Here is a 14848-nt window from a genome sequence, read left to right as displayed (position 1 = left end):
GAGCCTGCTTCTCCCTCTGCCTGTGTCTCTGCCTCTCTCTCTCCTGTCTCTCTCTCTCTCTCTGTCTCTCATTAATAAATAAATAAAATCTTTAAAAAATAGTCATAAACAGATATGCTGTCATCCAGGCTTTGTTGTTTCATTTGTAGAGCCCAGACAGTAGATTTAGTATAATTCTCAAGGACCCTAGGATTTTCAGAATGAAGATTGGCTTGAACTTAAATTCACCAGCTACATTAGCCATTCACAAGAACTGATCTGTCCTTTGAAGCTTTGAAGCCAAGCATTGACTTCTCTCCAGCTATGAAAGTCCTAGATGGTCTCTTCTTTCAATATAAGGCTGTTTCAATCACATTAAAAGTCTGTAGCCACCTTCATTAATTTATCTTAACTAGACCTTTTGGATAACTTGCTGTAGATTCTGTATCAGCACCTGCTGCTCCACCTTGCACTTTTATGTTCTAGAGATGGCTTCTTTCCTTAAACTTCATGAACTAACCTCTTCTAGCTTCAATTTTTTTTTCTTTTCAAAAAATATTTTGAGAGCAGCCCAGGTGGCTCAGAAGTTTAGTGCTGCCTTCAGCCCAGGGTATGACCCTGGAGACCCTGTATTGAGTCCCACATCGGGCTCCCTGCATGGAGACTGCTTCTCCCTCTGCCTGTGTCTCTGCCCCGCCCCCTCTCTTTCTGTGTCTCTCATGAATAAATAAATAAAATCTTTAAAAAAATATTTTGAGAGTGTGTGTGTGCGGGAGCAGAGAGAAAGGGAGAGAGAGAATCTCAAGCAGGCCCCACACAGCATAGAGCTTGATGGTGGCGGGGACGCAGGAGGAATGGATGGGGGCTCAACCTCACAACCCTGAGATCATGACCTGAGCCGAAATCAAGAGTCAGACACCCAACCGACTAAGCCACCCAGGTGCCCCTAGCTTCAAACTTTTCTTCTGCAGCTTCCTCACCTCTCTCAGCCTTCATAGAATTGAAGAGAGTTAGAGTTTTGCTCTGGGTTAAGCTTTGACTTAAGGGATTTTTGTGGCTTCTTTGATCTCTCCAGACCACTGAGACTTTCTCCTTATCAGTGATAAGATTGTTTCGCTTTCTTATCATTAATGTGTTCGCTGTAATAGCATTCTTAACTTCCTTCAGGAACTTTTCCATTATGTTCACAACTTGGCTGACTGGCGCAGGAGGCCTACTTTTGGTCCATCATGGCTTTAACGTGCCTTCCTCACTAAGCTTAATCATTTCTAGCTTTCGATTGAAAGTGAGAGACATGTGACTCTTCCTTTGAACACTTAAAGGCCATTGCAGGGTTATCAGTTGGCCTAGTTTCAGTATTGTGGTGTCTCAGAGACTAGGGAATCTCATGCTCGAGGAGAGGAAGAGAGACAGGGGAATGGCCAGGCACTGGAGCGGTCAGAACATACAACATTTGTGGATTAAGTTTGCTGTCTTATACGAGTACAGTTTGTGGCACCCCAAAACAATTACAATGGCAACTCAAAGACCACTGATCTCAGATCACCATAACAAGTATAATGGAAAAGTTTCAAGTATTGTGAGAATTACCAGAATGTTGTACAGAGACATGAAGTGAACAAATGCTGTATGAAAATAGCAGCAGTGGTCCTGCTCAATGCAGGGTTGCCACAAACCTTCAATTTGTAAAAAAAAAAAAAAAAAAAAAAAAAAAAAAAAAAAATCTGCAAAGCCCAATAAAGCAAAGTGCAATTAAATGAACTATGCTTGTATTTGCTTAGTTCAACATTTATTGAATTCCTACAATGTGCTAATTATTGAATCAGGTATTGAGGAGATAACGATGAACTGGAGATCCATTTCTTCTAAGAATATACAGTCTAGTGGATGAGACAATAATTAAAATGTTGTTTCCATGTACTTGTGCTAAGTGCTCCCTTATACAGAGGGTCTTGGGTACACCAAGGATGCACCTTCCAGTCTGGGGAATTCCAGAAATGCTTTCCAAAGGAAGTCACACCTAACCTGAGTTTTGAAGGATGAGTAGAATTTAGGGGGAAGAATGAACAATGAATTTAGTATGTGAGATTTTCAATAACTTTAAGACTTAGTACATGGAGATCTGTCAACACACATTTCATTAAAGTGTTTGCTTTAATTTTCTTAAGTGATATTGGACCAGAATAGCTTCTTGCTTCAAAGTTTTCTCTCCTTAGTGAATTGTCTTTGTTCTTGGTGAAATGCCATAGCAATAAGAACCTGCTATAACTTTCTTTGTAATCACATTTTACTCAACACCTATTTGTAGCAGAAAAGATGTTTATTTTTTAGGCCAGTGTCTACTTCATAAGAAAGATGAAGTAAGGTTTTTCTATAGTTAAGTATTTCCCAGTCTGTGTTTCCTCATATTCCTTATCTGCTGAATATTGGTAGATACTTGATTTGGGAAAGAGAGTGTATGTGTGTTTAGGGGGAAAAATAAGTTGGGTAAATGATTAGTTAAACAGATTTATGTATTATAAAGCTCATTAGAGAATTTAATAAAATAATGTACATTGGAATTTTGAGAAGGAGAGATAATACACAGTTTCTTTGGCTTATGAAATCTTGTCTTTTTGTAGAATATTTTATGAACCATCAATGGAATAATTTGGAATTGCTGCTGTATCTAGATCAGGGTTTCTTACGTTCAACACTATTGATACTTTGGATGGCTACTTCTTTGTAGGGAGCTGTCCTGTTCATTGTAGGATGGTTAGCTGGAGCCCTGGCCCCTACCCATTATATGTCAATAGCACCCTCTGGTGACAGCCAAAAATGTCTCCAGGCAATTGTCAGATGTTTCCTGGGGGACGGTATGTCCCCCAGGTTAAGAACCACTGGTGTAAACTAGAAGTTCTTTGAGGGCAGAAGCTCTTCAGAAGTTCCTGAATCTACAGCACAGACTAGGCATATAATAAGTGAATAAATGTTGAATAAGTAAACTAGACATTATGATCAAGAAATGTCACATTGTCCAGATTCTAAAAACATTAGATCATAAACAATAAAGTCTGACATTATTGGCATTGTTTCACTAAGTTAGCAAGTAAATTAATAAATATAGCTGCTTTTAATCTCCTCCTGCCTGTACAAATTTATAATATAGGCTAGTTTGTGAAGGATTAATGGATCTTCTCAAGCCTGAGCATGGCGATCGTCCCTAGAGCTTAGAGATGGTTCTATTTTAAAATGCATGTAATTTGGTGGTGCCCAGCTGGCCCAGTGGGTATAGCATGCAACTCTTGATCTCAGAGTTGTAAGTTTGAGCCCCACATTGAGTGTACATATTACTTAAAAATAAAATCTTTTTAAAAATACATATTATTTTGTAAGCCTAGCTAGAGATCTACTGATGCTCCTAAGAGGTTTTCTACAGGACCCTACATCTGAGAGGAGTTCATCATATTGTATATATAATTTTGATGTCCCCCAGATTCAAAATGATATCTGTATGGCAAAAATATTTGGAAATCTAGAACACCTTAGGTTAAGAGATATCACAAACTCTTTATATCAGGGTATGTTCAGTGAATAATCAGATCTCAATAATTGTATCTATTATTGTTATCATCATCATGATCACGAGGGAATATTTAATCCTTTATGGCCAAATAGCACATCAAATGTCTTTCAATCTCTTCAGGACCTCCAACCAGCCTGTTTCAGCCACCTCGTCGTCCTGGCCTTGGAACTGTTGGAAAACCAATTCGACTGTTAGCCAACCATTTTCAGGTTCAGATTCCTAAAATAGATGTATATCACTATGATGTGGATATTAAACCAGAAAAAAGGCCTCGGAGAGTCAACAGGTAAGGATTAGAAAAAGTAGACTTTTATACATTTAAAAGCATATATAACTTATTTATCATGTATATTCTCTAAATTTTTTCAACATGTAGGTTTTGTTTTGTCTCTAAGATGGTTGATAGCAGCTTTGTTGTATAATACTTGGTTATCCTCCACAGATTTTAGCAGGGTGCTGGATACATCATTGTTCGATGTGAATAAAAAAAGGCAAAAGTTTCTATCCTTGAGGAGCTTATATTCTAGTAGGGGAGAAGACCAAAAATAAATGAATAAGCACCCAAAACATATTACATGTTAGTTGGGGATAAGTGCTATGAAGAAAAATAAATCAGGGAAAGAAAATAGAAAATGAGGGTAGGGTGAGCCACTGAGGTACTTTTAATAATTTTTGGAGGTAGTGTCAACAAGATGTGCTGATGGATGGAACACAGGGTATGAGGGAAGAAATGAGTCAAGATGGATCCCAGGTTTTTGTCCTATGTAAGTGGAAAAATGGAGTTGCCATTTATTGGGATGGGGAAAACTCTGGGAGAAGTCAACAAGGCTGGCAGATCAGGAGACCTGTTTTGGACACGTTAGGGCTGAGATATCTATTAGACATCCTAGTGGAGATGTTGAGTGGGAAGTTGAATAGATGAGGTTGGATTCAGGGGAGAGGTCTAGGCTAGAGACAAATATTTGAGAGTCATCACCATGTTGGTGGTAAAGCCATGAGCTGGGTAAGATTGTATGTGGTTAGGAAAAAAAAGACTCCCAAGACTGAGTCCTGGGGCACTGCAGTATTTTAAAATTGGGGCGATGAGGAAGTATTAGCCAGGAGACTGGCATGGGGAGGCCATTGGGATAGGGGAGACCAAGACAGAGCAAGGAGGCAAGGAAAGATGTTTTAAGTTGGAAGAATTTATCATCTAGTATTCAAGGAGCACTGAATTTAGTATTGTGGAGCTCGCTGGAGACCTTGGTAAGAGTAGTTTTGGTGGAGGGAAGGTGGAGAAGGTTTAAGAGAGACAGGAAAAGAGCAGTTAGAGACAACTCCTTTAAAGGGATTTTGACACAAAAGGGGAACAGAGAAGTGGGATGTTCAAATGAGGAAGAAGTCAGGTCAGGGAAGTTTAATTATTTTGAAGGTGAGAGAAATTATAACACATCCGTATGCTGAAGGAAATAATCCAGTAAAGAGGAAAAATTTGATATAATTCAGGAAAGAGGAAAATTCTGGAGTCATATCCATGAGCACACCAGAGTCAGTGGGTTTATTGTATGACACGCACTGTTCTAAATATTCTGTGTGTCATTATTCACTTAACACAACAAACTTTTTGTGGTAGGTGTTAGGAGTATTATAATTTTACAAATGAAAAGAAACAGATATGTGGAAGATTCAGTACCTTGTCGAAGGTCATGTAGCTCTGGCACTTTAATTGCTGTGTGAAAAGGGGAAGATGACTTGCCTATTCTGAATTTTTTTTCCCCTTTTAATATGAAGGCACTTACCATCAGCCCGTTGGTCTCACAAAGATTAACTGAGAATAGAGGCGAAAATATCTCTTCACTATAAACTTACTTATGGTTATAATTTAAGAATGTAAGATGAAAAAAAAAAGAATGTAAGATGAGAAATTACTCTTCCAATATGAAAATGTATTGTCTTCAGTTAGCTTTTTAAAAATTGGTAATATATGATACTACATTTCTCCATCAGTTTTTTTCAGTTGCATGATTTATTTTATGAATGTGTATCTTTTCCGCAGATCTTATCTGCAGAACATTAATGTCTTAGCTAGTGGTGATAGATTTTGGCTTTTAAGATACAGTTCCCACAATGTAGACATTGGTAAGATGCAGAGTTTTCGTTGACTCTAGCGTTCTAAAATCTCACAGACTCAGATCTGTGCACCTTGAACCGTATACTCTAGTTACCCTACAACTGCCTTTAGTTCAGAGCCTGCATATGGTGTGGTCTGACGTAGTTACAAGAACACTTAGGTAATGCTATGCGTGCTTGACTGAATGAAAAATTCTAAAAAGGAAGGAACTACATTGGCAATCTTTATGGAATGAAGATATTTTACATTTTCTTCTTTACACTGCTCAGGAGCACTTTGGAATAAAACAAGACCATATAAAGAATAATAAACTGCCAGCATTAGGGCAAAGGGGGTTGACTTATTCCTTTGAATATATCTTAGATTCATTGGCCCTCACCATTTCTGAATTTCTGCCTACTTTTTTTTCCTGAAACCCTGATATTTGAGTGAGGATGTTTATTCGCTAACAAATTTATCGTGGTTCAATTGTGAATATTCATGCTAAAGTTAGATACCTAAGATAGATTATTCTCATAAGGCTACATTTGTCATAAGAGAGGATTATGAAAGGCAAGAGTTTGAGAAGATGCCATACATTTTATGCTCTCTTTTTATTCCCTGCTTTTCTTACCATCGCGTAGCTGCTTTTGTTCAGGGGTTGCTATCTTTCTTTAGTTGACCACTGTTGACTGTTTTTTCAATTACTGAAGCCAAGTGTGACTTTTGCTTTTTCTGAGTAGTTTTGAACTCCGTGTAGGTGATTGAGGGGATCATGATAGTTTCCTTACTGCTCACCATTTCCCAAAGCTAACTGCCACTCTCTCCATTACTGTTAAGAGAGGTAGTAGATACAATGGTGCGGCACTTCAAGATGCAGATATTTGGTGATCGGCAGCCTGGCTATGATGGCAAAAGAAACATGTACACAGCACACCCACTGCCAATTGGACGGGACAGGGTAAGTGTTAATAGCCAGGAACGCTTATTAGACTTAGGTCATTTGCATAGGACAGAAATGTTTCCCTTTATAAAGACAACTTAATTCTTAGAGCTGTTTCACACAGTGATGATAGATTTGTTATTGCATCCATATGCCCCTGTCCCCTTAGTGAATCCATAATTGAAGATGAGATGAGCATTAGTGGGAATCCCTGGGTGGCTCAGCGGTTTAGCATCTGCCTTCAGCCCAGGGCGTGATCCTGGAGTCCCGGGATCGAGTCCTGCATCAAGCTCCCTGCATGGAGCCTGCTTCTCCCTCTGCAGTATCTCTGCCTCTCTCTCTCTCTCTCTCTGTCTTTCATGAATAAATAAATAAAATCTTAAAAAAAAGAGATAGGCATTAGAATTTAAGTTGACTCTGATTATTAGATTAGGTTGATTACAGATATTTCAGGCTTGTCACATTGCTAATCTATGTGCTATGTGAATCTCAACAATGGAGCAAAAAATAAATAAAAATAAACAATGGAGCTTTTATAAATTATAGAAAATTATCTAACACCCTCTTATGAAAATATTCATAATGTCACAATAACTTATTTTTACAAATTTAGTTTTTAAATTAAAAAAGAAATATGTAAATATATACTCATTATAAACTTACTTAGACATCTAGAAATACTGTGATTTCCTGCCTCCCTACCTCCCTGCACCCCCCCATCCCATTTTCCTTTTTCAGAGGAAACTACTCTAATCATTTGGTATGTATCCTTCAGATATTTTTATGTGCATCAGCTATTTATACATATGCTTATGTATATTCTTATTTGCTTGCATATCATTCTATGATTTGCTTTCTCATTTAACAATATGTCTGGGAAATCTTTCCATTTCTCTACATTTCAATGTACCTTATTATTCAAATTCTTTTTTATTGTGGTTAAGTATGTACAACATAAAATTTACTGTTTTAACCATTTTTAAGTTTAAGTGTACAATTTGGGGGCGCCTGGGTGGCTCAGTGATTGAGCATCTGCCTTCGGCTCAGGTCGTAATCCTTGGGTCCCGGGATCAAGTCCCGCGTTAGGCTCCCTGTGGGGAGCCTGCTTCTGCCTCTGACTATATCTCTGCTTCTCTCTCTGTCTCTCATGAATAAATAAATTTTAAAAATCTTTAAAAAAAATAATGGGGCACCTGGGTGGTTCAGTGGTTGAATGTCTGCCTTTGGTTCAAGGTGTGATCCTTGGGTGCTGGGATCGAGTCCTGCATCAGGGTCCCCACAGGGAGCCAGCTTCTCTCTATGCTATGTCTCCACCTCTCTCTGTATCTCTCATGAATAAATAAATAAAATATTTTAAATGTACAATTCAGTGGCATTTAGCGTATTCACACTGTTGTGCAATTGTAACCACTATAGTTCTCTAAAACATTTTTATCATCCTAGACTGAAAGTACATATCCATTAGGCAATAAATTCTCCTCTTGCCTTCCCCCATGTCCTGGTATCCACTATTCTACCTTAGGTCTTGGGGCATCTGTGAGGCTGGGTTTAGCGTCTATCTCTTGTTTTGGGCTTAGGTCATGATCTCAGGGTTGTGAGATCGAGCCCTGTGTCGGGCTCCCACTGAGCATGGAGGCTGATTAAGATTCTCTCCCTCTCCCTTTGCCTCTGCCCTTTCTGTCCCTATAAATTTACTATTCTAAGTACTTCATGTAAGTGGAATCATACAATATTTGTCCCTCTGTGTCTGGCTTTTTCCACTTAGCATAATATTTTCAAAGGTTCATCCATGTTGTAGCATTCATCTTATATCCAAACTATTATGTAATAGTTCATATTAAATTATTCTTCTATTGATGGACACTTATGTTGTTTCCAATGTTTTGCAATTACAGAAAGTACTAAGATAAATATCCTTATGAATATACAATGTTGAATACTCCTGGGAGCTTTCTTTCATTCTCTGTAAATATGTGTATGTAAATACAATTTTTTTCCCCTTAGGTTGATATGGAAGTGACCCTTCCAGGTGAGGGTAAAGACCAAACCTTTAAAGTGTCTGTTCAGTGGGTATCAGTTGTAAGCCTTCAGTTGCTTTTAGAAGCTTTGGCTGGGCACTTGAATGAAGTCCCAGATGACTCAGTACAAGCACTTGATGTTATCACAAGACACCTTCCCTCCATGAGGTTAGTACCTAAGTTTGAGTTCATTCCCACAAATGTCAGATTGATTAATTTATTTGGTAGGTTCATTGGTGCCATTGAGAAGTTTCTGCATAAATCACAGTTCAAACTTAGTTTCAAGTTTGTTTAGAAAATTGAGAGTAAAATGAAAGACCTTTCGACTTTTTGATTGTGAAACATGCCAACTCATTCCTTCAGGTACACTCCGGTGGGTCGTTCTTTTTTCTCACCTCCCGAAGGTTATTACCACCCTCTGGGAGGGGGCAGAGAGGTCTGGTTTGGCTTTCATCAGTCTGTGAGACCTGCTATGTGGAATATGATGCTCAATATTGACGGTACAATAGAATTCTCTGTTTACTCTTTTTCCTTTTGGCTAGTTTTTGTGGTGCTTTCCCTTTCTCTGAACTGAAGCTAAGTACCCTTCCTCTCTGTTTGTTAGTGTCTGCAACTGCTTTCTACCGGGCTCAGCCTATCATTGAGTTCATGTGTGAGGTGTTAGACATTCAGAACATCAATGAACAGACCAAACCGCTAACAGATTCCCAGCGTGTCAAGTTTACCAAAGAAATCAGAGGTAGGTATTTACATTACAGCAGCCTCAGAAAGGCAGCTCAGCATGGTGCAAGGAGCAGGGTTTTGGAGTCTGACACACCTGGGTTTCCGTCCCATCCCAACCAGTTCTATCAGTGGGACCTCGGGTTAGTCCCTTAACCATCATGAGTCTTAATTTATTCATCTCTAAGTTAAAGATAATATGTATCTTTAAGTTTGTTGTGAGAATTAAATGCAGTGAGATATACAAGGCTTTTTGCCCAGTAGCTGGCACACATCAGGCACTCTTACCCCTACCCACTTAAAAACTTACATTTTATTTTGTTTATTTATTTATTTATTTATTTATTTATTTATTTTTATTATATTCTTTTGAACTTCCATTTTAATAAAATAACACAAGTTCCTTCTCCTTTGAAATTTATTTTCTTCTTATTATTAGGTACCTTCTCTCACTACAACATGAGCTTCATTAGGGCTGTCTCTAGACCCAATACTAAATACTAGAATAGTTGGTGTTTAGTAGATATTTATTGAACGAATTAATAATGTAGGTTGCACATCCTAAGTCCTCTGGGTTCTAAGATTTTCTTCTTAGCTGAGACTTTGCCTCTACATGATGAAATTGTTCCCATATCCTTGAAACTTTCATCCTGTGACAATGCCATGCCTTTCCGAAAACAACATTCGAGCCTGTTTTCATCACTATGATTTTAATTAATACCTGATGTTTTGACTTTTTTTTTTTTAATTTCAGGTCTTAAAGTTGAGGTGACCCACTGTGGACAAATGAAACGAAAATATCGAGTTTGTAATGTGACTAGACGGCCAGCCAGTCATCAAACGTATGTTAACCACATCTAAAATGGTACTGTTATATTTTTGGAAACAGATGAAGTAGCTCTAATCATTAGAGAAAATGGTAGCCCGTATTGCAAGTTTCAAAATCACTGAGGTCATCACTTTTAAGTACCCAAGCTTTAAAAAACGTTTTAAATATTTTTGATAGGGACATTTAAAAAACCTATTTCTTGCCTTTGATTCATTTCACTTCTTAAATGGAGGATGCCAACCACAGATCAACTTTTATATAACAATGTAGAGTCATCATTATGCATGTCCCAAGGGATCTGTTAAGTCCTATAAGTCATATAAGTCTGTCATGAGAAGATATTGCTTTGTGTTTTGTTTGGATTTTTCTCTTTTTTTGTAGCTAGCCGCCACTTCTTCCAGCTGGCAGTATGTATGGCATGCCTCCAGCAGCTACTCATTTCCATTTTCCAGTCTTATTTCTCTAGCCACCTAACTTCTGATCCACTGTGAACTATGCATAATGAGAAATATATATGAAAATGCTTTTAATTTACTGTATATGTAAGTTTTGTTCTTGTAAACAAGGTCTTTAAACTGATTTCTGACATAAATAAATATTGGCCCCTCCAAGTAAAGAGCATGAACTTAAATATATAAACTTTATATTATTTTGCTTAGAAGCTTTTTATTTGTTTGTTTATATTCTAATTTTTGCTTTAGATCCATGGTTCTCAATTTTTAAACTTAGTGTACATCAAAATCACTGGGAGGGCTTTGTTCTAGATAGAAGTTTTTGGGTGACCTCTGGATAAATGTGGCATATTAATTCAGTATGATTAGAATAAATTCTTTTGTATGAACCCATATGTACCTGATATGAATTTCTTAAGAGTTATAAAGTGATAGTCCATGTGTCTTTCATATCATAATATTGACTTCGTTCTCTAGGGGGAAAAAGTTACTGAAACCTTATGAAGTCACTATTGAGAAGTTTAGTTTTTGTTTCAAGAACTGTATCTTTTTCATTAATTACTTCACATAGCCTTGTAAGAATAATTACAGATTTATATAATCTTTGCATGAAAATTAAAAGCACGTATATTGGGCAGCCCGGGTGGCTCAGCGGTTTAGTGCTGCCTTCGGCCCAGGGCGTGATCCTGGAGACCCGGGATTGAGTCCCACGGCGGGCTCCCTGCGTGGAGCCTGCTTTCTGCCTCTGCCTGTGTCTCTGCCTCTCTCTGTGTGTGTCTCTCATGAGTAAATAAACAAAATCTTAAAAAAAAAAAAGCCTGTGTATTTAAATATTACATAGATGATCCTTGCTCTATTGTTATATTGTGGGACTGTAACAGTTAAGAAAGCAGATTAAAGTTATTATTATACCAAGTATCTGAGATAATTACCCACCTGAAAGAGCCAAAGACAGAGAATCTCTTAAATCATGCTCCCCAATTTATATCAAATATCCTGGCACAGACTCAGTTTCATGTATTTGGCCTTGTTGCCTGCAAATCCACATATATTTGTCCTGGTTTGGAATCTGGAAATGCAGTCCCAATAACTGTGTTACACTCATTTTACAAAAAGTTCTCTTAAGCAAATAAAACCCCTGTGTGGATGATCCCAAGTCATTATTTGATTTTAATCATTTAATAAGAAGCCAGCAAGAGATCATATATGTATCTGTAGGTGTTCACTGGCCTCTAGTGAGTTTGTATTTTCTGGTTCTCCTTTTAACTTTTTAAGTTTTAATATAATATTTTTTTCATCCTAGCATCCACAAAGATGGAAATTCCAAGAATCACTGTTCTCGTTAAATACTAAAATGACTTAAGTGAAACTGGTCAAATAAAGATTGACCTTTGTTTTTTAATGATCAAGGTAGAAAATGTTAGGTGTCTGTTTGCTTATTTAAGAAAAAAGGAAAAAAAAAAAAGAAAAAAGGAACCTTAAAAAAAAAAAAAAGAAGAACCTGAAGACATTTTTTTTTTTCTGAAGACATTTCTAAAAAGATATTCTCTCCCATAGTTTTCCCTTACAGCTGGAAAATGGTCAAGCTATGGAATGTACAGTAGCTCAATATTTTAAGCAGAAGTATAGTCTGCAGCTGAAATACCCACATCTTCCCTGTCTCCAAGTGGGACAAGAACAAAAACATACATATTTGCCACTTGAGGTAAGCTAAACTAAACTTTGTTTTGGGAAATCTGCCAATCTCTTGAATAAGTTTAAAAAAATCCAAAAAAAATTTTAAAAATCCTGTTCTAACTAGTGGTAGGAATTTAGTATGAATTTCTAAAATATTTTGGGCAGGAGCACCTCGGTGGCTCAGTCCATTGAGTATCTGACCTGGTTTCAGATGAGGTCATGATCTTGGGTTTGTGGGATCGAGCCTGCCCTGGGCTCTTGGCTCAGCAGGGAGTCTGCTTCTCTCCCTCTCCCTCTCCCTCTGCTGCTACCTCCCACTTGCATGTTTGCGTGTGTATGCACACTCTCCCCCTCTCTCTCTCTAATGAATAAATAAATCTTCAAAAAAAAATAAATAAGATATTTTAGGCAGATAGCTCCATTAGGTAATAGCATTTTCGTGTTTTGGGGGAATGGAAGGTACAGTTCAGCCAAGGCTTACAGTATTGAAACTCATCGCACAAATAAATTTCCCTTTGCTTCTCTGCAGGTCTGTAATATCGTGGCAGGACAGCGATGCATCAAGAAACTCACAGACAATCAGACTTCCACGATGATCAAAGCTACAGCCAGATCTGCTCCTGACAGACAGGAAGAAATCAGCAGACTGGTCAGTAAGGCCTGGTCTTCACGATCAGCTCACTTTCAGATGAGAAAACGAGACAGTGGAAAACTCCTGGTGGGACACAGTTACTCTTTGGTTTTTATATACGCAGGCTTTCCTGTTCTTTAGGTGAAGAGTAACAGCATGGTGGGTGGACCGGATCCATACCTTAAAGAATTTGGTATTGTTGTCCACAATGAAATGACAGAGCTGACAGGCAGGGTACTCCCAGCACCAATGCTGCAGTACGGAGGCCGGGTAAGCGTCTTACTCTGTTCAGTATGCTCCTTACAGTCGAAAAGACAATCATCCAGGGTTTCTCCTTTACACCACATCAAATCTCCCCATAGTTTGGCTCATTATTGCTTTTTGTCTTTTGGCTAATACCAAATAGAGTTTTGTTTAATCCCTCCTCAACAGTAAAATGGCCTTAGATTGTAATGTCTTTTCTCTTTTCTTTTGTTTCTTTTCTTTTTTTCTTTTTCTTTTTTTTTTTTTTAAAGAATAAAACGGTAGCCACACCCAACCAGGGTGTCTGGGACATGCGAGGAAAGCAGTTTTATGCTGGCATTGAAATTAAAGTTTGGGCAGTTGCTTGTTTTGCGCCTCAGAAACAATGTAGGGAAGATTTACTAAAGTGAGTATCTTCATGTTTTCAGCTTAGTAATATCCCTTCCAGATATGAAAATACCATCTTTATGTGAATGTGCTGTGTGCACTGGCACTAAATCCCTGACTCCTATAGTGATGCCATCTGGCTATAGGGAAAAAGACCTTGTATTACAGTAAATTGCAAACTTGGGAATGACATTCAAAATCTGACTCAATGTCCTTATATTTAGAGCAGAAATTTGTGATTAACAAGGCGGAAGCAGTGACAGTTGACAAACTCTTGAGTTCTTAGTGAAGCTTCCTTTGGTATTAATTGTATCTCTTCAGCTAAGATAAAAACTAGTCCATTTTTTTTAATCATTATAATTTGCTAGTGAGCTTGTTTTACTGCAGGGTCACTGACTGAGATCATTGGTTCGTGTCTTAAAGATGCAGCTATCTATAGAAAGGAAGTTAGTGAGAAGGGTGGAAAAAAATCAAGGCAGGAGAAGGGAACTGGATGAAAGAAAGGAATCTTACAAAATTTTGGCAAATGCATGAAAGAAATTATTCTGAAAGCTTTATGCATAGATTAAAGTAACTTTTCAAACCCAAAACGTGAAACTTCACAATGAATTTTGTTTTTTTTAAAGTGATGATTTCTTTTAATATTCTTAGTGAATTAAATCTGTTGCAAGTTTGAATGTAATCCTAAATATACCAATTTTGTGTTTCCATATTCTCAGAACACAAGCTTACCCAGCCATTCTTGTGCCTGGCTTACCAAAGTACACATTACCTGAGATTTTGACTTTGCTTTTCTTTAGTTCAGAATACTGACTTGAATGTTTAAAAAAAAAGAAAAAAATCTTTGAACAGAAATGCTATCCTAGTTCCTGGGGCCCAGTTGAGGCATAATTATTTAAAGTTTCAAAATGATGATATGATCACTTGCTAATATAGATTCTGGTGCATTATAATTACAGTGATGTAATTGCCAGCCCATCTTTGGCAGCCAGTTAAAGATTTTTTGTTTGTTTATTTTTAATTTTGGCTAAGAATGTACAGAACTGAAAGAAGTATCTTAGTGGAAAATATATGCTAGGCACATACTCTGAAATGAAAGCACTGTGCCATTGGTTCTATTTTAACAGGAGTTTTACTGACCAGCTCCGTAAAATCTCTAAGGATGCAGGGATGCCCATCCAGGGTCAGCCGTGTTTCTGCAAGTATGCACAAGGTGCAGACAGCGTGGAGCCCATGTTCAAACATCTGAAAATGACCTATGTGGGCCTACAGCTAATCGTGGTTATCTTGCCTGGGAAGACACCAGTGTATGGTA

The 14848-nt window shown here is 37.7% G+C and overlaps 1 protein-coding gene across 1 annotated transcript in view; it reads left to right on the top strand.

Moving 5' to 3' along the window:
- Positions 1-14848, top strand: part of LOC112914685 (protein argonaute-4) — a 39258-nt gene that overhangs the window by 5027 nt on the left and 19383 nt on the right. Inside the window, exons 2-12 of the mRNA XM_072723855.1 lie at positions 3665-3830; positions 6474-6594; positions 8581-8762; positions 8958-9094; positions 9199-9333; positions 10069-10156; positions 12153-12300; positions 12802-12921; positions 13045-13173; positions 13419-13552; positions 14661-14845. Of these exons, the coding sequence (XP_072579956.1) occupies positions 3665-3830; positions 6474-6594; positions 8581-8762; positions 8958-9094; positions 9199-9333; positions 10069-10156; positions 12153-12300; positions 12802-12921; positions 13045-13173; positions 13419-13552; positions 14661-14845 (1545 nt within the window). The remainder of the gene's footprint in view (positions 1-3664; positions 3831-6473; positions 6595-8580; positions 8763-8957; positions 9095-9198; positions 9334-10068; positions 10157-12152; positions 12301-12801; positions 12922-13044; positions 13174-13418; positions 13553-14660; positions 14846-14848) is intronic.

The sequence above is a fragment of the Vulpes vulpes genome, chromosome 10, assembly GCF_048418805.1.
Source record: "Vulpes vulpes isolate BD-2025 chromosome 10, VulVul3, whole genome shotgun sequence".
Lineage (NCBI taxonomy): Eukaryota > Metazoa > Chordata > Mammalia > Carnivora > Canidae > Vulpes > Vulpes vulpes.
Note: the sequence above shows the minus strand (reverse complement) of the source record. Positions and strands in the feature narration are given on the sequence as shown.